Consider the following 20,882-nt stretch of genomic DNA (forward strand, 5'->3'; position numbering starts at 1 on the left):
TTTCCCTGGAGGACTTTTGAAGAGGATGCCCTAGGGCAGTGGTCTGCAAACTCATTAGTCAACAGAGCCAAATATCAACAGTACAACGATTGAAATTTCTTTTGAGAGCCAAGATTTTTAAACTTAAACTCTATAGGTAGGTACATTGTTATTAACTTAATTAGGGTACTGCTAAGCTGGCCTTTGCTAAAAACGTCCTCAATCTGAGGGGTCCTCAGCGGACATACCCCCACTTTTTCTAATGCCACTTCTTCGGCCCAGGCCGAAAACCGACTTCTGCGCATGGGCCACGAAGTTTCAATCGCACTGTACATGCGCGCCTGCACTTGGTATTTTGTGGAAGAGCCACACTCGAGGGGCCAAAGAGCCGCATGTGGCTCTCGAGCCGCGGTTTGCCGACCACTGCCCTAGGGAAAGCCGGCTCCACTGGGCAAAAGAAGCCAGTGCACCGTTGTTGGAGCGCAGTGTTCTACTCAGACTGAATGACAAAGTGGGCAGCTCTCTGATAAGCAGAAGGAAAGGGTTATGCTACATTTATCTCTAGATAATAGATAAGTCTGTATGTCATGATTATTCCATATGGTTTTGCTCCATATACAACTTTAACTTACTTTATGTTGTGATTGTTATTCATTTCAGTGACTTTTAGGGTGATAAGGTTTCAAATTTTGTTTTAAACATTTACTCCTTTGCTTAATTATTGATTAATGTAGCTATTTTAAATTTAATAAATATGTATGTACACTTACACTTATATACATGCATATTAATCGTATAAAGTAAAATCCTGATCAGACCAACCTTGCCTTCATATTAATTCAGCCATTCAATTTGTGTGGGCCCTGGAGCTATGGTAGCAAAACCTTCCATTGAATAGATCCTGAATAAGCACCTGATAATTGATTCTTCTACCAGAAAGGAATCAATCCCTTGAGTCCCCTAACACTTGTTTATGTATAACCAGCACTGTGGTAAAAGCTTGAAGTCTGGAATAAAAAATAAATAGGAATATAATCACTCATCTGAAAAGGGTTATGACCTCCTTGAAAGATCAATTTGGGGAAGTAGGTAAAAATGCTCCCAAACATAGAGAATAGAGAGACTATATGTACACATACTGTAATATACACTTCTGTGAAATTGCTGCAGAAGTTTTAGAGCAAGATGAGCAAGGGTAACTTTCAAGCCATAATATTTTGGTGTGGGGTTATGCTTTTAACTCTGTTACCTGTATAATGGTGCTCATTATATTCTAACTTGGCATGGCTAGCTTACTATAAATCCATGACCTTGAATCTCAGGTGGGTCTTTAATACTTCCAGGCAATCTTTCCATTCTTACCTAGTCCATTTAATCTTCTATACTTTTTTAAATTATTGTAAGTTTTATTGGGTTGGCATTATTCTACATGAACATATAGGTTCCATGTGTGGATTACTAATTTACAAAATCTGTATATAGGACCAGGTGCCTACCACCCAAAGTCAAATCTTCTCCTGTCACCTCATATTAGGAACCCTTTCTTCCCTCACCCCCCTCCCTTTGGCAACCACCACACTGCTGTTTGTGTACATAAGTTTCAGTTTTATATTCCACATATGAGTTAAGTTATATAGTTCTCAGCTTTCTGTTTGACTTACTTCACTTGGCATTATGTTCTCAAGGTCCATCCATGTTGTTGTAAATGACACTATTTCATCCTTTCTTATGGCCGTGTAGTACTCCATTGTGTATATGTACCACATCTTCTTTATCCAGTCCTCTATCACGGGACACTTTGGTTGTTTTCATGTCTTGGCCACCATGAATAATCCTGCAATGAACATAGGGGTGCATATATCTTTGCGTATAAAGGATTTAGAGTTTTTCGGGTATATACCCAGGAGTGGGATTGTTGGGTCGTATGGTAGCTCTATTTTTAATTTTTTGAGAAATCGCCAGACTGCTTTCCATAGGGGTTGTACCAGTCTACATTCGCACCAGCAGTGAATGAGGGCTCCCTTTTTCCCACAACCTCTCCAACACTTCTTGTTGCTTGTCTTGTTGATAATGGCCACTCTAACCTGTGTAAGGTGGTATCTCATTGTAGTTTTAATTTGCATTTCCCTGATTTCCAGTGAGGTTGAACATCTTTTCGTATGTCTATTGGCTGTTTGTATGTCTTCTTGGGAGAGGTGTATTTTCAGGTCCTCTGCCCACTTTTTGATTGGATTGTTTATTTGTTTGGTGTTGAGTTTTATGAGTTTTTTTTATATAATTTGGAAATTAAACGTCAGGGCTACTGTTTGCAAATATCATCTCCCATCTGGTTGGCTGTCTGTTTGTTTTGTTGTCAGTTTCTTTTGCTGTGCAGAAGCTCTTCAGATTGATATAGTCCCATTCATTTATTTTTGCCTTTATCTCCCTTGCCTTTGGGATCAAGTCCATAAAATGGTCTCTACTACCCAGGTCCATAAGTTTGGTACCTATACTTTTTTCTATAAGTCCATAGACTTATGGATTTTTGTACATTGATTTTGTATCCTGCAACTTGACTATATTTGTTTATTGTTTCTGTAGGGGTTTTTTTTTGTAGAGTTTTTAGGGTTTTCTATATACAACATCATGTCATCTGCAAAAAGTGACAGTTTGACTTCTTCCTTCCCTATTTGGATGCCTTTTATTTCTTTCTTTTGCCTTATTGCTCTGGCTAGTACTTCCAGTACTATGTTGAATAAGAGTCGTGAGAGTGGACATCCTTGTCTTGTTCCTGATCTTATGGGAAAAGCTTTCAGTTTTTCACCATTGAGTATGATATTGGCTGAAGGTTTATCATATATGGCCTTTATTAAGTTGAGGTACTTTCCTTCTATTCCTATTTTATTGAGTGTTTTAATCATAAATGGATGTTGTATCTTATCAAATGCTTTTTCTGCATCTATTGACAAGATCATATGATTTTTATCCTTTCTTTTGTTAATGTGGTGTATTAAGTTGATTGATTTGCGAATGTTGAACCATCCTTGTGCCCCTGGAATGAATCCCACTTGATTGTGATGTATTATTTTTTGGATGTACTGTTGTATTTGATTAGCTAGTATTTTGGTAAGGATTTTTGTGTCTGTATTTTCTCCCGTACTTTTAAATGACTGTGTTGCATTCTCTCCTCCTTTCTCAAATCTCTAGTACCCTCTCCCCTGCCTTTACTGGTACCTTTCTATTCCACTGAGAAACTGAAACAGGTAGAAGGTGGCGTTCCACCCACCTCAGCAGCCACCATCTGCACTTGTCCATTGCTGCTGCCTCCTTGTCTGTTTCCAGAAATGGAGCCCTGTCTCTGTCCAGGGGCATGTCCTCTGCTTCAGCACAGGTCCTCTTGATAAGAAGGGACATTGCTCCAGCAATTTTGTCCTCTGGTTCATCACCTTTTTTTCTCGGTACTGGATCGTTCCATCAGCGCAGTCACAAGTTATTTCTCCTACTTTATTTATCCTCTTTTCTTGCCACCCATAGTCCCATTTTTTCTCCCAATTATAGAAAAAAATTAAGAATTGTCTGTACTCATTGTGTCCAATTCCCCTTCTTATTTGGCACCATTGATCACTTCCTGTCCTTTGGAACAGTTTCTTCCAGAAAACTACAACCCGAGCCGTCACTCTCCTCCACTGTTGATCCCTCTGAGCCTCTTTGCTAGTTGGAGCGCCCCCACGTGTGTTCATTCCCTTGGCAATTTCAACCAGACTCGTGGCTTTCAATGCCATCAATATGCTCAAGACTTACCACCTTATATCTTTAGTTCAGATCTTCTCCCAAACTTTCAGACCTTTAGCACTCTTCTAAACCCTACTTGGACATTTCATTAAAATCTAAAATTTTACAGGTTAACATGGAACTCCTTATTTTTGCCTCCTAGCCACCTGTAGCCTTCCCAATATGTCTTGAGGGGTACTCTGTCTTTTCATTGCTCAGGCCCAACCATTTGGCATCATTGTTGACTCTCTTTACACCTACATCAAACCTATCAGCAAATCCTGTTGGCTCAACCTTGAAAATGCGTACCCAGAATTGTACCACTTTTAACTAGCCCATTGCTGCCGCTCTGATTTAACCGCCATCATCTCTCCACCTGGATCATTATAATTTCCAACTGATTTCTCTGTTTCCACCCAAAAAAGTGCCCAAAGTCTCTTTTCACTTCAGAAGCCACTAGAGTCCTTTTAACATTGCAGACCAGATCAGCCCTCCACAGGAAACCCTTCCCTGACTTCTCATCTCATAGAATAAAAGCCAAAAATCTTGACTGTGACCTGCAAAGCCACATACCACCTGAGAGCGCTGACCTAATTTTTTGTTCTTTTCCCTGGTTCATTTCACTCTGCCTTATCCTCTTTACAATTTTTTTTGACATGTCTGGCCAACTCCCAGTGTGGGGCCTCTGCACTGGCTCCTCCCTCTGCTTGGAGTTCAGATATCTGCATTCCCTCACTTCCTTCATGCTTTTGTTTAAATGTCACCTCCTCCACGCAGGCTGCCTGTATTCCCACAGAAAACTGTACCAGCCCCGCCACCTTACTCCCTAGCTTTCCAAACCTTGTTTTGTTTTTTTATTTTTCCAGAGCATTTATCACCTTGTAATGTACTATATACTTTTTCTGTTTATTGTGTTTATTACTTAATCATGGTCTATCTCTGCCTTCTAGACTATAAACCCCTAGAAGGTAAGGGATCCTATTTACTGACTAGAGGCCCGGTGTATGAAATTCATGCACTCAGAGGGGGTGGGTCCTCTGCCTGGCCTGCGCCCTCTCGCAGTCCAGGACCTCTTGGGAGATATCCCCCAGGGGGATCGGGCCTAAGCCAGCAGTCAGATATCCCACTTGCATTTCGGGGCTCTTGCAGTCCAGGACCCCTTGCTCCTTACCACCTGCCTGCAGCGAGGTGAGAGAGGCTCCCGCCACCGCCACTGCACTCACCAGCCATGAGCCTGGCTTCTGGCTGAGCAGCGCTCCCCCTGTGGGAGCACACTGACCACCAGAGGGCAGCTCCTATGTTGAGCATCTTCCCCCTGGTGGTCAGTGCACATCATAACAACCGGTCGTTCTGCCATTTGGTAGATTTGCTTATTAGGGTTTTATTATATAGGATGTATCCCAACTGTCCAGAAGTAGCTGAAACATAAATGATGAATGGACAGGTGGATGGAGAAGGATGGACAAATGGATTATTGAAAATTCAAAAGAAGCTTGCCTTAACCACCCCAATTCATGTTGTCTGCCCATTCTATCCCCATGGTTACTCTCTACTCATATAATTTTCTTTTACTTTATTCATTAATTGAAATTATTGGTTATCTTATGATATCTCCTCTACTAGAATATAAGTTATGCTATGTGAGGACAGGAACTTGAGATAATAAACATGTACTTAATAAATATTCATTAAGTGAGTCAATTCTGGAAAAGAAGTTTTAATTTCTCAAATGAGTGAACTACATGTATAAATTTTATCCTGTGATGAATCTGATTGTTTGCTTATTCTGTCTGACTCAATGCTCAGTTATCAGGATACATAATTGGTTGTTACATTTTTTTATCACTATGGTGTTTGATATGTTTTGCTACTAGAGAATTCTCAGACTACCCTTGTCTGAGAATTCTCAGGCAAAGATTTTTGAAAGTTCAATGATTGGCAAGACTCGACATGAATTTTCACAACATACTGTAGAATCTTTTGTATTTATATAAGGAATAATTAAAGTTGAAGATTTTCATTTTTATATTGGAAGGATTTTTGGTTATCACTGAAGATGGCAAAATGGTTTGAGAAGTGCTAATCAGGGGATAACTAGAAACTAAAATATTAGTATGTCATAAAGCAGATAGTACTTATTTCTGAAAGTACATCACCATCTCCTGGGTTCCTGGGTATCTCTTATGTAAGACTTAATAGATATATTCCCACTGGAGCCATGTAAAATTATAGAAGAGTATAGCAGATTTCACAGGAAATGATTCTGTACCACAAGAAATTGGATAAAAACTGACTAGATTTTTAAGCTCTCTTTTCTGTAGTCTCTTGTAATAGGAATCTGATTCATACTTTTCTTTGAACTTTTTAAAATATTGCAGATTAGAAGTAGTTAAAATTTAAGACAAATTGATTGTATATATTAAAACAAAATATGTGTTTTACTTTTATTGTATTAGCTTTTGATGGCTTTAAAATGAAAATGGAAAAACATGTCTATTTAGCATATTAAAATATGTCTTTATATTAAGAAATGCAAAAATCAATACATGACAATTCAAGTAACTAATCATTATCAGAAGTTTATTTTCTTCTTTGAATGAATTTCATTTTGCTTTTTTATCAGTAAGTATTCTATCACTAGCATATTTTAATAAACTGAAGGTGAACATTTAGTTATATCTGTTAAAATTTGCTTTGCTTTTAACTCATTAAGTCATTGTTTAAGAAGAAAACTAGAAATAGTGCCATGAATTTGTGATAATTTGTTTTCTTTCTACTTCATGACTAAAGAGTTTTTGTATTGTTTTATTTTGTTTTGCGAGATCATACAGTATTTTTCTGTCTCTGTTTGACTTATCTTACTTAGTATAATGACCTCAAAGTCCATTCGTGTTGCATAAGTGGTAGGATTTCCTTTTTTTATAGCTGAGTAATATTCCATTGTGACTACAAACTCTTTAACCATTCATCCTTCGATGGACACTTAGGTTGTTTCCATGTCTCAGCTACTAGAAATAATGCTGCTATGAACATGGGGGCCCAAGATATCTTTTCAACATAGTGTTTTCATTTCTTTGGGTATATTCCCAGAAGTGAAATTCGTGGATCCAAAGAGATTTTTAAGTTAATTTTCTTCTTACAGTAATTGTTTTCTGGTATCCTTTGATCTACTAATTCTAGAAGGTTGTGAGAAAATAAAAATTGCTCCTGCTATAAACCCCAAATGTATCTCTGACAGGAGCCTAGTGGCTTCCACAGGGCTAGCCCCTGTGGCACTAATGGAGTTGCCTTTGGTTGTGAGGAAAAGCAGGTCCAGGGGTCTCAGAACTATCCATGAATATCCTCTAGACCCGCCCAATTAGCTCCCATATGTGTCTGTTAGTCCCAGGCACCAGCCTCTAAGCAGAGTAGACCATATGGCAGCATGATTAAGGGCAGTAAGGGGCGGGGAGTAGGGGGGCCTTAGAAGGCATGAATCACAATAAAGACATCTATGAGGAGGAAAGTTTGGGAGGGTTGAGTGGTTGTTGCTGGAGGAGGTGGTGAACTTCGGAGGTCTGGCTCCTCAGCAGCATCCTGCCGTATGATAACTAAATGTAATCACCCATCAAAAGAAGTCTACCCGAAGAGCTGTTAACTGAGTAAAAATTCCCAAGCAACCATCGAGGCCAGAGAGCCTTTGTGGTGCTGCAGAGAGCTGATGCAGCAGCTGCTCCTATAGAGAGGGACACAGAAAAGGAATCTTCCTCAAAGAGATAAACTTGCAAAGTTAGAATGCTCCCAAAGTAACTTTAAGGCTAGTTAAAATCCTTAAAGTTAGTCCATGAATCATTTTCTTTTTTTTAAATTTTTTATTTTATTGATTTGAGAGAGAGGAAGGGAGAGGGAGATAGAGGAAGGATAGGGAGATAGAAACATCAATGAGAGAGAAACATCAATCGGCTGCCTCCTGCATGCTCCCTACTGGGGATCGAGCCTGCAACCCAGGCATGTGCCTAACTGGGAATCAAACTGGTGAATTCTCAGTTCATGGGTCGATGCTCAACCACTGACCCACACCAGCTGGCATGAGTCATATACACTAATAAAAGGGAAACATGCAAATTGACCGTCCCTCCACTACACCCACCAGCCAATCAGGGTGAGTATGCAAATTGACCCAACAAAGATGGCGGCAGCCACGGAGCTGGAGGCTTGGGTTGCCCCCAGCGACAGAGGAAGTCAAGCTTCCCTCCTGCCCTGGCCGCTGCTCAAGGAGGGGCTGGGGGCCTGGGTCACCAGAGAGGTGGGGCGGGCAGCGCCAGACGCCACCCGCGGGGTCCGGCCCGATCAGGGACCTGGGGAGGTGGGGTGGGCAGCGCCAGATGCTGCCGCCAGACGCCACCCACTGGTTAATTTGCATACGCAGGCACGGAGCGAAGACTGAAGACGACTGAAGACTGAAGAGGCTTGGCATCTCCGCTGCGGCCAGACCAAAGGCCTGGGTCCCGGGTGCCAGAGGAAAACCAGTGCCAGCAGCCAGGGGAAGGAAGGCCTATTGCGTGAATCCTCGTGCAACGGGCCTCTAGTTTTCTATAAAGAACTTTGCATGACTTTCTCACGTTCTTGGAACTACAGTCATTGTGGCTTTTAGATCTCCCTATGGGGTGTCCTTTGTGGCTCTTTGGAGCCATGAAACCATGTATATTTAAACATCTCAATCCTCTTTGCATGAATAAAGCATTATATGTTGTGGAAAAAAGATGTGAAGAAACAAAAGTCATACATAAATAAACAGAAATCATGTTTTGGCATTGTTATTGATGTATTGGGCCACAGATTGATTTAAGTCAAAGTTGTAGAAATGCATGAGCTTATAATGAATGCCCTTTGCTCTAACATATAAAAACTCTGCTCATTTGTGTTTTATATTAAAAGGGGGGGGCGCTAATTAGGCTACAGGACAGACTACATTTTTCTGTACCAACCAGTTTGTGAGCCCTTTGTAAAATACAACTTTCAAGTATTGAAAACTTCACACAAACATCTAAGTGCTCTCTAAAATTGCCATCAATGCTGCCTTCCCACCCCCCCCCCACCCTACCCCACCCCCACCCCCCCGTTGAATGAAAGGCAGTCGAAAACTGCATGAAGAACTCAGGCTTAGGAGAGAGAGAGTTGGATTTGAATACACCTCCATTACTTATGGCCCAGGAGAACTATTTTGTGCCTCAGTTTCCTCATCTGGGAAAAGGAGTTGCTGGATTAACTGAAATGCAACAATCTAGGGTTAACGGGGGGATGAGGACACATTTGTAATGCCTTAACCAATAAAGAAATTAAAGATAATAATAAAAAAACAATCCATGCAGGATACACAGCACTTCGCTGGGCACCTTGCAGACTGGTAGCTTTTATCATTATAAGTCGTGCCATGTACAAGATGAAGAAGGACCTGGAAGAGGAGAGCACGAGTTTCTTTACCTCTGTATCACTTACTCATTCCCTTCTTCAGAAACATTAACCCAAAACAGGCTGAGGGTACTGGTGAAATGACACAGCCTTTGTGCTTTTAAAGCACTTTTGTATAAAGTCTGGATAATGAGATGCTACCCTTATCGAATTGGTACTTACTGCTTCATTCTGAGAATCTGTTCAGATTTAGTCCACAAATTGACGTGTGGCAAACGTTAATTCTGTGTGTCAAAAGGAAGCTACCAAGCACGAGTGGTTTACCAATCACCCTTATGCTCTGTAGCATATGCTCATAGGAGGTACCAAAAAAAGACAAGGAATCAATCAGTTCCATTTACTGAGACGCGCTATGGCCCTGGCCTGATATTTAAAGGGGTGGGAAGAAAGTAGAAAGTAGATATGAAGGTCTCCCAATCACCTTCATATCCCAGTGATTCTGTAGCATAGGATGAATTTCAGTCTAAATCTGAATTTGGATTTAAGTACCATTCCACAGTTCAGTCATGATAGGACCCCGCCTAGGGCTGTAGGCCATCTTTATACATATGCTTTCGGACTTTCTTCCCCTCCAGCATGACCCAGCCCTTCAGACAAACCTGGGAGGCCCTGGAGTTAGAGGGAAGGCATAGGACAACTTGAAGGGAGACCTACGACCCTGGCAGGACCCACTTCTCAGCTCACCATTACTTTCGGTGCTGGGACCTGGACCAGCCTTGCTTCCCTCAAGGCGCAGAACACTCCTTGTGTCCCAGCGTGTCTCAGAGCTGTCTGTCAGCACAGCCCATTCTCCCTGGTGTCCGTATGAGGCCTCTGCAGGGCCACCATTTCTGAGTTCCTGTTTGTTCTTTCTTCTCAGGACTTTGTTTTACCTTAAGGAGCAAAAACTAGAGAGTCAATGGCCACTGGCCTCAAGACATAAAAGCCCCAAGAATCAGTTATCATCACAAATTGTTATGATGGATGTGAGAGTGAAGGGGGGCCCCAGGGCCCTGATTACAGAGGTGATGCTGGAAATCATAACAATAAGGAGGTGTCCAGACTGAGAGTGAGTGTCTGGAGAACAGGGAGAGGCCTGATGAGAGGAAAAGTCCTGGGAGGCCGTGGCCCATGCTGCGAGTAGGCCCAAAATGCAGATGTCAACGTGAAGCAGGATACGTGTGATGAAAAATGATTACCTGGGACTTCAAGTTGCTTAAAAACAAACAAAAAACAATGTATCTGAGGGTGATCAAAGAAAATTAGAATTAAAGAGACAGGATACTGTGAGTGAAATGGTTATGGGTAAACTTTACCATATTCTCAGTCCTAGAGAGTGGGAAAGAATCCACAATGGAGAGGAATATCTTGAATAATATATTTATACTAGAGGCCCAGTGCACAAAATTCATGCACAAGGGAGGGAGAGTCCCTCAGCCCAGCATGCACCCTTGGGGAATGTCCGACAGCCAGTTTAGACCCACCCGCAGTCGGACATCCCTCTCGCAATCCAGGACGCTGCATACACCAGTGACCATACTTTTTATACAGGTGAAAGGCATCTTGCTGTTGCATGGGCAGCTACATTTTTTTGCCCTGATTATAAAAAGTAGTACATAACATGATCCTTCTGAGGCAGTAGTACCATTTCCCCCATCTTATGGGTGGAAAACCTGAAGCAGAGAGAAGTTAAGTAATTGACTTTGTCACACAATTGTAAGTCTCAGAATCAGGGCTGACCACAAAATGTGCAAGCCAGAGTCCATGCATGTCATCGCTGCATCATCCTGTTTTTTCAGTGTTAGAGTAGCCTTGCCAGGTTTTAATTTTTAAATCTAGGAGACTGTTCCCAATATATAAGGTAGGGTCCCTAGGCCGGCGATCAGGGCCGGTCTGTGGGACAACCAGCGGGCGGGGCAATTGGGGGGGTCCCCCTGCTGGCACCAGCCTTGGCTGGTGGCCTGGCACCACCTGCTGGCTGGCTCCGCCCCCTGATCACCACCGCTGAGCATCTGCCCCCTGGTGGTCAGTGTGTGTCATAGCAACCGGTTGTTCCACTGGTCATTCTGCTGTTTGGTCGATTTGCATATTAGGGTTTTATTTTATAGGATTATATTTAGCATGCATCATATGGCAGATATGAAACTGTGGTAACTAGCTTGGTATGAGGAGGGTTACAGTGGAAGATCACAGAGAAAGTCATCTGTGCTGGGCCTTTAGAGATGAGGGAGTATGGGGGGGAACATGTATTTCTGTATAGCATTTATTTTGGGTATGTAGCAAGTGCCCTTTATTGAGCTCTCTTTCTGTACCAAACACTAACCTAGCCTCGTGACCTGCATTTTCTGTAATTTCTTAACAACCCTGCCAACTTGGTGTAATTACTCTCATGTTAGCTGTGAGACAGCATGCTTAGTGAAAGTAAGGAATTTGCCCAAGCTACTCACCTAGTCAGTGGCAGAATAGCATTTAAATCCAGTTCCATGCAGAGTCCCGTCCTTAACCCCATTTGAATGGAACTGATGTGGAAAATAGCTTCCATGTTATACGCACGCTGCTTGAGGTAGATAGAGCCGAAGTGAGTTCACCAAATAAAAAATGACATTGGCATTCAGCCCCTTTGGTTAGCATCCTGAGGTCTTTCTCTCAAGCTGATAAGCTCTATTATCTTGGCTACAACTTGTCTCCCCCCCCCCCCCCCACTTTGACTGTTGTCCATTTTAATTTTAGAAATATCGTTTCTGAAGTAAAGATATTGAGAGATGGGGTTCCGCTGCCCCCCTTTCCTAGCTGTAAGTCCTATAAAGGTGATTCCTGTATAAAGTGCCACATCGAATGGTAGCACCGTTGGTTATAGGAGGTGAGCCAAGGAAGGAGGCATGTTCTGAACCGACGTCTTAATCTGAGAAAATAAAATTACTAACTTTCACCACCCTCTTATTTTTCTTTGTTTCAGTGTCCCCTCTCCCTGCTACTCCAATGTTTAAAAAGTTGATCATTTTATAAAAGACATGAGATTTTCCATGGGCTTCTCTGTAGAGTTGTACATTCAATATTTATGTTGCTTCCAGTGATGAAAAAAATACGCCACACTTAAACTCTGTGTCCCACAAGGAATAAAAGACCCCGAGAGAAACGGAAGATCCCACTAGAATACAAAAAGGTCTTATGTCTATATTTTTATGATCAAAGGTCTTTTGAATAATGGATGGATCTGGTCATGAAAATCCTTATTCTAGCAGTAAAACTGAGTCTGATTATGACTACGGATTATTGAAAAGGGCACCATCAGATAGTACTGGTTAAAGTTCAAAATAGTGCAGCCCATTTGAACTTAGTTTGGAATAGAATTTTTAGAAGTCTTGATAAATCAAGGCTTACCCATGCTACCTCTGGGAGTGTCTCCCCAGGAAAGAATTCTAAATAGAAAGAGGGTTTTTGTGCAACAATTTTTAAAAGTAGAATACTTAGAATAGTGGGGAAAGTTAAGTATGTTAATATTGTAGCTATGGGAATAAAATCTGTATTTAAAAAAAAATTCAAGGAGAAATGGAAACACCATCATCCTGCTATCAAGGATTGTGTTTCAGTGGTAGGATATGGGCAACATTTTTCCCCAAAGCCCGTATTTCCATAGGAGGAACAGCAGCTCTTACATCATTAAAAACCATAAAGGATACCAAGAATTGGATTTCAAACATTTAAAAACCATTTCATGTTTTCCGTGCCCATTTCCAGAAGTGGGTCCTCCTTTCCTATCTGCATTCTGTGGATGACTCTGAGTAAATTCACAGCTCTTAGCTCAGTCCTCAACCCAGATAGCAGTCAGGTAGAACGGATTAATTGTGGGAAATCTGGAGACGAAGAAGGGTTCTGTATTCCAATTCTCCCTTTTCCTCCCATACAAGTCCAGATAAAGCGTTGGTTGAGTAGAGAGAAACTGCTCAGAAGAAATCCATTTGAAAGAAACACAATGCCAGTTAGAAAAACACCTCTTTTCACTGTTTCTGAACTTTCCTAGGTGTTTTTTTTTCCCGCCTGGTGGATAAACAAATATTGCCTAGATCTCTATCTCAAACACTTACCTGTAAATCAGCAAATATAGTTTGTGCTGCTTTTTTCAGTCAAAACATTGTACCTTTTGGAATTATGTCATAATTATTAATTAAAGATGTTTGGGTTGAGGGTAGCAGTTACTAAGTCTTTTTCACTGAAGCCAAAGAACTGGGCATTTTATTCTCTGAGTTGTCATACTGGCAAGTGATAAACATATTTCAGTAGTTCATCTTCACCCTCATTACTTGTAGTGCTTTTGAAGAGAACAATTGCTTTTTTCTAGTTTGGAAATACATGGTGTGTAGCTGAGTACTCACTAATAAAATGTTTAGTGATAAAAAATGAAAGTGGAAAAAACAACAATTACAACAGTTACTCAATATATGTTTGTATCTTGGGGGGAAATAGAGGGAACACTTGTTTCTTATTTTTTTTCCTCCCTTTCTTCCCCTCTTTAGACAAAACCTGTTGCATTTGCAGTTCGGACAAATGTCAGCTACAGCGCAGCCCATGAAGATGACGTTCCGGTGCCCGGCATGGCCATCTCATTTGAAGCAAAAGATTTTCTGCATGTTAAGGAAGTAAGGGAAATCATTTGAATTTCTGCCCACATGGTTTTTTCCCCTTGAAACATCATTTTGTATTTCTTATTGCTGTGAAAGAGTACTACATAGAGGGGCACTTGTATAACATCCACGTGAAATCAGTGCCTCTCAGCTGTTTCTGATAGGAATATAACCTTTTAAAGAAGAAAGCAGTAGCAGGCCTCTTGCGACAACTTCAAGGCTCCCCTGGGCTCTGTGGCCCAGAAATTGGGAGCTCTTGGAGATGGTCCCTTTTTATGCTTAACCTGTATTTTTTATTTTAATTTGAAACCTTGACTATGTGCTGTTTTCTTCTCATAGCTCAAGCTTAACCATCTGGGGAGGGTTTAATAATCATCTCTAGAATTCATGACCTCTCCTCTCTGCTGACAATGTCTAAACTCAGACCGTGGCGCCCTTACCCTCCTTCAAAGCTTGATTTCTGCAGTGGGAGGGAGAATGGCAGGAGATGAAGTTAAGAAGGGAAGAAACAGCAAGAAACTCCCTTTCCTCCATGCCAGAAGTCACCCATTGCATTTAACAATGACTCAAATTCACCCTTAATTAAGGTTTATTTTGAGTCGACATTGACCAAATCCCTGCTGTGCAGAACACTGTTGAGTGGCCAGAAATCCCCCTACATGGTGTTCTCAGGGTGTGAGCATGCGGTTTCCTTGGACCTGCAGAATTTACCACTGGAGTCCCGGGAGCATATGTCCTAGGAAGCATTTGTAAATTTAACTGTTCACCGCACCAAAGGTTATAAGCAAAGGAGCCTATTTAAAGAGCCTAAGAATTCCAAGCCTTCCATCTCATTAACATTTAAAGACAGATGTGAAATATTGGCTAGGAGGGAAGGATAGAAAGTTTTCAGAAGTGATGGTGTGCCTTGAATCTGACTTTATGACAGGATATAAGATTAATTTAGGGTCTTCTCCTGTTGGCTGATGCTTGGAGAGGAATCTCTTTCCACCATGAGAGGAAAAGGAACCAGAATGGATATTCTCCTTTCAAATGTTCAGGAACAGACTTGAAAAATACTACTCAATTGAAGGAAATCACACCAAATCATAAAAGTTTAGGATAAATATTCCATCCAGCACAGAGAAATGTTCATCATCAGTAGTAAAGAAATCACCTGTGAACACTGTACCACACTAACTATACACATGTTTTCCCAAAAGTAAATTTTGCTCTGATGCAAAACATTTCCGGTAGATTTCAGTATTTATGTCTCAGTGTTAGTATTTCTAACTCATCGGATTCTGTAAGAGGCAGACCTCTGTAACACTCTTTAATTCTTATTGGCCTCTTGTTAGGAAGGGCAGTGAATCTTTGAGGAAGGAGAGTTTAACCTACTCACAGCGACAGCAGCAGCTGTGGTAGAATTCAGAGTAATCTTAATTCTTAGACAAAGTCTTCATGTTAACTAAAAATACTTCGCTTTTATGTGCTTAACCCATGAACCTAAGGGTTTTCTGAAGTGTGATAGTTGAAGCATAGCTAATTGTAATTGCCATAATACAACTTCTCTGCACTGATCTTAACAAATCTGATTTTGTGTTTAGAAATTTAACAATGACTGGTGGATAGGGCGATTGGTTAAAGAAGGCTGTGAAATCGGATTCATTCCAAGTCCAGTGAAACTAGAGAATATGAGGCTACAGCATGAACAGAGAGCCAAGCAAGGGAAATTCTACTCCAGGTATGAAAAGAACATCAAGTGCTTGTGTTTAGATTATACCATCATTCACATGCTATTGTTTGCTGTATTCCACAATCTTTATTACATGTTATCAGGCGGACTATTGATAGACTTTATTGATGGTATCACAAGTCCTGCATTTTAAAAAGTTCATCCCAGCCATGGCCGGTGTGTTCAGTAATTAGAGCATCTGACCATGCACCCAATGGTTGCAGGTTTGATTCCTGGTCAAAGGCAAGTATCTGGGTTGCAGGTTCACCCTGATCAGGCCCCGTGCAGGAGGCAACCAATTGATGTGTCTCTCTTACACCTATGTTTCTCTCTCTCTCTCTCTTTCTTTCTCTCTCTCTCTCTCTCTCTCTCTCTCTCTCTCTCTCTCTCTCTCTCCTTCTCCCCCTCCCTTCCACTCTCTCTAAAAATCAATAGGGAAAATATCCTCAGGTGAGGATTAACCAAAAATAAAAAAATAAAAAAGTTCAACCAGCATCTCATTTTCATCTGATTTGGGAGAGAATCAAATTATGTATTATAATTAATGAAAAGAACTAAGGTCATAGAATATTAAATTCAGGCGTCAGTGCAGAGGAAATTATCAAGTCCTAATCTTTAATTGAAAATATTCTAACACTGAGCAAACCACCATAATTCATATCTCTAGCTGCCTGGCATGGCAGGAAGATGTTTTAGAGATGACATTCCCAGACATCATTGGCAGAGAGCAGCCCTGGTGGCCTATTAGGTTTCATTTTCACTTGAGAAAATCAATTTCCAGTTCTTCCTGCTAAGCACTTAAAGGGAAACTGTATATGAAACCAGTTAAAATTGCCTTTGCAGGTAGCAGTAAAATGAGTTATGTGATAGGCTGGGGTGAATAACCCTTCCTAGCATTCTGGCAGTCATTTGCTTCTCCCTAAGAGAATCACTCAAAGGGTTACTCAGACCGAGTGACTTTGAAATTGAACCCCGTGCGGCCAAGTCCAAGAACATGGCGTGCTTCTCCCCATGTGAAAGGTTGTGACATGGGCAAGTCCTTTCTTTAATGTGAATAGCTGGCTCCTATTTTCTCTAGCTTATATTTTATTTGTTTATAGAATGATGCAAATCCTTTGTCAATGATAATGTTCTAGTGTGAGCAAGAATTTTTTTCAAGCATCTGTAACCAAGTAAAACAGAAGATACTTTTTGGTGTGAACCATCCGTCCTCTTTAATAGTATTTCATAACTGTCAGGCTCCTTCAGTTCTGATGGATCGCTCCCCTTTTTTGAGACTTCTATCCTGTATTTGACTTTTATTAATCCCTGGGTCACTGGGGGGCCCTCAGATTATGGGGTACATTTAGTCATAAAAAAGTAGAGGCCTGGAGGTAAACAAAGCAGCTGCATTTTACTGTGGGGTGGTGAAGACCTGTCGCCACTCATGCCATTTCCAGTGTTCTGCTGGCTTTCGTGTGCCTCGTTCTATTCTCCATATTGATAATGGTATCTTCATACTAGCTAATAAAAGCTTTTAATGTGGCACGACTTCGTTTTCCTGAGCACAGGCACGGCTGTAATGAATTCATAGCACTATATCTAGTTTGTTGAGGTTTGAAGTTATCTCAGATGGGGGACATTGTGTTTGCATTTTAGTTTTTTTCAAGATAATTCCACATTTTCCAGAGATTTCCTGTCAATTCACTTGAGAAGAGGGTTTCGTGGTCAAATGGGTTTAGGATGGTGAAAAGTTATTTGAGGATTTTTCAGAGCCTTTGGAGTTAGAACGCACTGTCAGTGGGGATGGCGGGGTGGGGACATTGTTCATGTATACACTTAAACTCTCTTATGAAAACTTTCCTTGGTTCATGTTTTAGGAATAGTGTTTTGTGGAATGCTTTGAGGAAAATTTGGGATGAGCTTTTCCAGATATAGACTCATGTACCTTTCTTTGGCTCTTTCCCATGCAAACTGAGAAAGAAGAACTATTTCTAAAGAGCAGGAAGGGAGAAGTTTTTGCAGAAATGGTGAAGGAAGCATGGTTTCCTCTGCCTCCCCCGTGGGCCTCCCTGGACTAGTGTTAGAGATCAGCCCGGCATCACAAGAACCTAAGGGAACAGGATGTATGCTAGAGCCTCCACTTCACCGAGGAGGAAACTGGCCAAGAGAAGCCGGGGAACCTGACCAAGGTCACAGAATGGAAAGTGGCGGAATCAGGATGGGAACTGGTCAGTTGACTATAGCCTAATATCAGGTGACCACTATATCAGCCTAATATCACTGTGAGTCAGGCAGCGAGGACCTGACATAGCAGGCACAGACAGATCATCATTCCTATTGCCAGCTGTCAGTATTCACTACGGTAGATATATGGTTTGCTATTGCATTTTTTTTCTTTAAAGGCCTATACAGTCTCATATAATTTTTGCTTTGATTTTCTTGATTTCATTTTGTCCTATTTCTTCCCCTAAGCTTTTTCCTAAATATGTAAAAATACTTTTACTCCTTTCAGAGGTTTTTATATTTGACTCCTAATATTTTAAATAGAGTTATGTTTTGAGGACATAACCAGAATTCAGCAGTATTTTAAAACTCCAATATATAAATTATAAAATCTGATTGAAATCAAAGGCAGTGGAATTGTGAAATGGCTCAAGAAAGTGCCATTTTTATAGAATTAAAAGTTAAGGACAAATTTGCGTTCTGGACATTTTGACTATTTGCAGTGTTTGTCACAATTTTACATAATTCAAACAATACTTCAGCTTTTATTAAAATTCAAGGAGAATGTAAAACAAATCCATGCTTAAACTGAAATTAGACTCGGTACTTTAGAAAAAGAAAATTCTGGAAGAAACTGTTTTGGTCCTGACAATAGGTATTGTGTAACTACCAGAGATTGTTTCTATAAATACCGCTTTTTATTCATCTTACCTACTGTCTGGTATCCTTGAGAAATGTACTGAAGCATCTTTTAAGAATCTTAGAAATATGTAGAGGGCTTATGCTAGTTGCTTAACATTTTTTATGTTTGTCTTATGTATTAAAATCTCAGTATAGTAACAATAAAATTCATCCTGCTGCTGGTGTTTTAGTAGAACTGGCATTTTTGTATTATTGTTTACATGAGTAAATATTACACTTTGATGCATAGACACTGTAGCAAATTACTCCACCCAGGCCCTGGTTTGACTCTGATGATAAACTTTAGACAATAAGACTATCCTGAAATTTCATGTCACTCCTTTGAAGATATTTTTTCCATCTCCATTAGGGAAGGGTCATTTAGTAATATATTATTTGATGTGCTTGGTATGCTGGTAAGAAACATAAATGCTGCTGTTCTCATGTTAACTCCAAACCTTCTAAGACACAGATTCATGTCTTAAGTAAAACTAGAATGTGGTCGTTCTGAAGTCTGTGCCCTTCAGATCATCCCTAAATTAACCAGTCAGAATCCTCCACATTCACCATGCTTCAGAAATGTCCTGGACATGATCTGACCTGAGGTTCAGTGGTTCCTGTGACACTGTTGTGTTCCTACGTGTGCCTTTTAGAGGTTAGCAAGTTTGTGTAGTGCTGTGTTTCCCTTTTGTAGGTCACTCATGAAAACCTGAGTCCTTTCCATCTTAGTTCAGCAAAAATAATCAAGTTAAGGCAAAGGAGACAGGAACCAAATAAAAAGGAAACAATAAGCTGACATTGCTTCGGAGAGTCTCTAAGATACAGAAGAGCAGGAGGAAAGCTCTGCTATCCACCTGTGATGCTGGCAGAGAAGAGGAGGGTTACAGAAATCAATGGCGTTCTCTCCCATCCTCCCAGGGCCTTTACCATTAAGCCTTGAGTTTGGAACGGAGACTATTACACGGCTGTCGCAACAGTCCAGGAATCTCCGCTGGGAAATTACTACCTGCCTCCTTGTAGAGAAGACAAATTTAAAGCTCCCTAAAAACACAATGAGTCATCCTGTTTATTGAGCAATACAAATGTTTTCATGTCTGAAATAAGTGTCAGAGTTAACATAAATTTTTGCTTTACTCCAGTAAATTAGGAGGAAATTCATCATCCAGTTTGGGTGACATAGTACCTAGTTCCAGAAAATCTACACCTCCATCATCTGGTAAGTAGGTGCTGAACAATTGCACACTGCATTCCATGCTGTCCTCAGTCTTACTTAGTTGTGTGAATGTACATATTCTGAATCCCTGTGGGAATCCTAGAAACGTTCAAAGGAATCAGAGATAAGAATGCCCATATACAGTTAAGAAGAATCTGGAGAATTTTATTTTCTGGCTCTGGGAAAAAAACAAACCAAAAAAGAGGAAATGTGTCAATGTGTTTTCGGTCAGTTGCTTAAATGATCAAAGTGATGAACGTATTTAACTTTTATTCCCAGCCTCCACCATGGTGCCATTGTCACGCCCATTGACAGCCACAGTGCAGATGCAATGTAGGCCTGAATTGGGTTAAGTAAAGAGAAGAAGCATTAAAACTTTGGAAAGGAATATAAAATGAGGGAATGATAGCCCTGACATACTCAGCAGGCTCTGTGGAAGATGTGGAAGATGTATAGAAGTATCAAAAAAGGATAAAAATTCTTGTAGGAAGAGTGGCTTCTGTTTTTTGGGATTTTTTTAATCTATAAAGTAGTGGATTCATGCTTAGGCTTGCTAGATAAAATAAAGGACACACAGTTAACATTGAATTTTGGGTAAACAACGAACAATTTTTTAGTATAAGTAAATATTACATGAGATTTACTTATACTAAAAAAGTTATTTATTGGTTAACTGAAATTCAAACTTAATTGAATTTTTATTTGCTCCATGTGGCAGCTCTACCGTTCTGAGTAGAACTTGGGTTCCGTAGAAATAGGAGACTAATTCGTCAAATTGCATGAATGCCCAGGATCAGAGTCCTAGTTTGCTAAGAGAGACAATTGAGAGTCACCGTAAGATTGTAAGGCTTGGCTGGCCGATCATTTGAGCAAAATGATTCCCTATCTGATTTCTAGGAAGCTGAGAGGAGGTCAAATACAGAGAACTGCACCTCATGAGGTTCAGGAACTAGTTGCACTATGACTGCTGTGTCTTCACAGGACTCCCCTATGACTAATCATCATACCCATTTCAGATGGTGGTGGCTTTTAGAGACCAATCAAAGGCTTCTTAGTAAAAACTATAAGACTTTTTACATGAGCAAGATCTGAACACAATAAGAAATAAGTCATTGCAGGATGCATATTGATTTCAAAAACCATGCACTTGAAATTTAAATCAATCCTCCGTTGCTCAAAATTGGGTAAAATAGTATGCTTGAAAGGAAAATTGAAGCTTTTTTTAAGGTATTATGTGGGGCTCATGTCTTTCCTTCCCATTGGGGAGTAGATTTTCCTGAAGGCACAG

At 40.6% G+C, this 20,882-nt stretch overlaps 1 protein-coding gene across 8 annotated transcripts in view; it reads left to right on the forward strand.

Annotated features, from left to right (window-relative positions):
* Positions 1-20,882, forward strand: part of CACNB2 (calcium voltage-gated channel auxiliary subunit beta 2) — a 359,416-nt gene that overhangs the window by 302,752 nt on the left and 35,782 nt on the right. For all 8 annotated transcript variants that reach the window (XM_070432451.1, XM_070432470.1, XM_070432461.1 and 5 more), the window contains 3 exons: positions 13,674-13,796; positions 15,368-15,504; positions 19,521-19,597. In XM_070432451.1, coding sequence (XP_070288552.1) covers positions 13,674-13,796; positions 15,368-15,504; positions 19,521-19,597 — 337 coding nt within the window. The remainder of the gene's footprint in view (positions 1-13,673; positions 13,797-15,367; positions 15,505-19,520; positions 19,598-20,882) is intronic.

This window comes from Myotis yumanensis, unplaced genomic scaffold (genome assembly GCF_028538775.1).
Source record: "Myotis yumanensis isolate MYYU_CA2020_CCGP unplaced genomic scaffold, mMyoYum1.0.hap1 SCAF_1, whole genome shotgun sequence".
In the NCBI taxonomy this organism is placed as follows: domain Eukaryota; kingdom Metazoa; phylum Chordata; class Mammalia; order Chiroptera; family Vespertilionidae; genus Myotis; species Myotis yumanensis.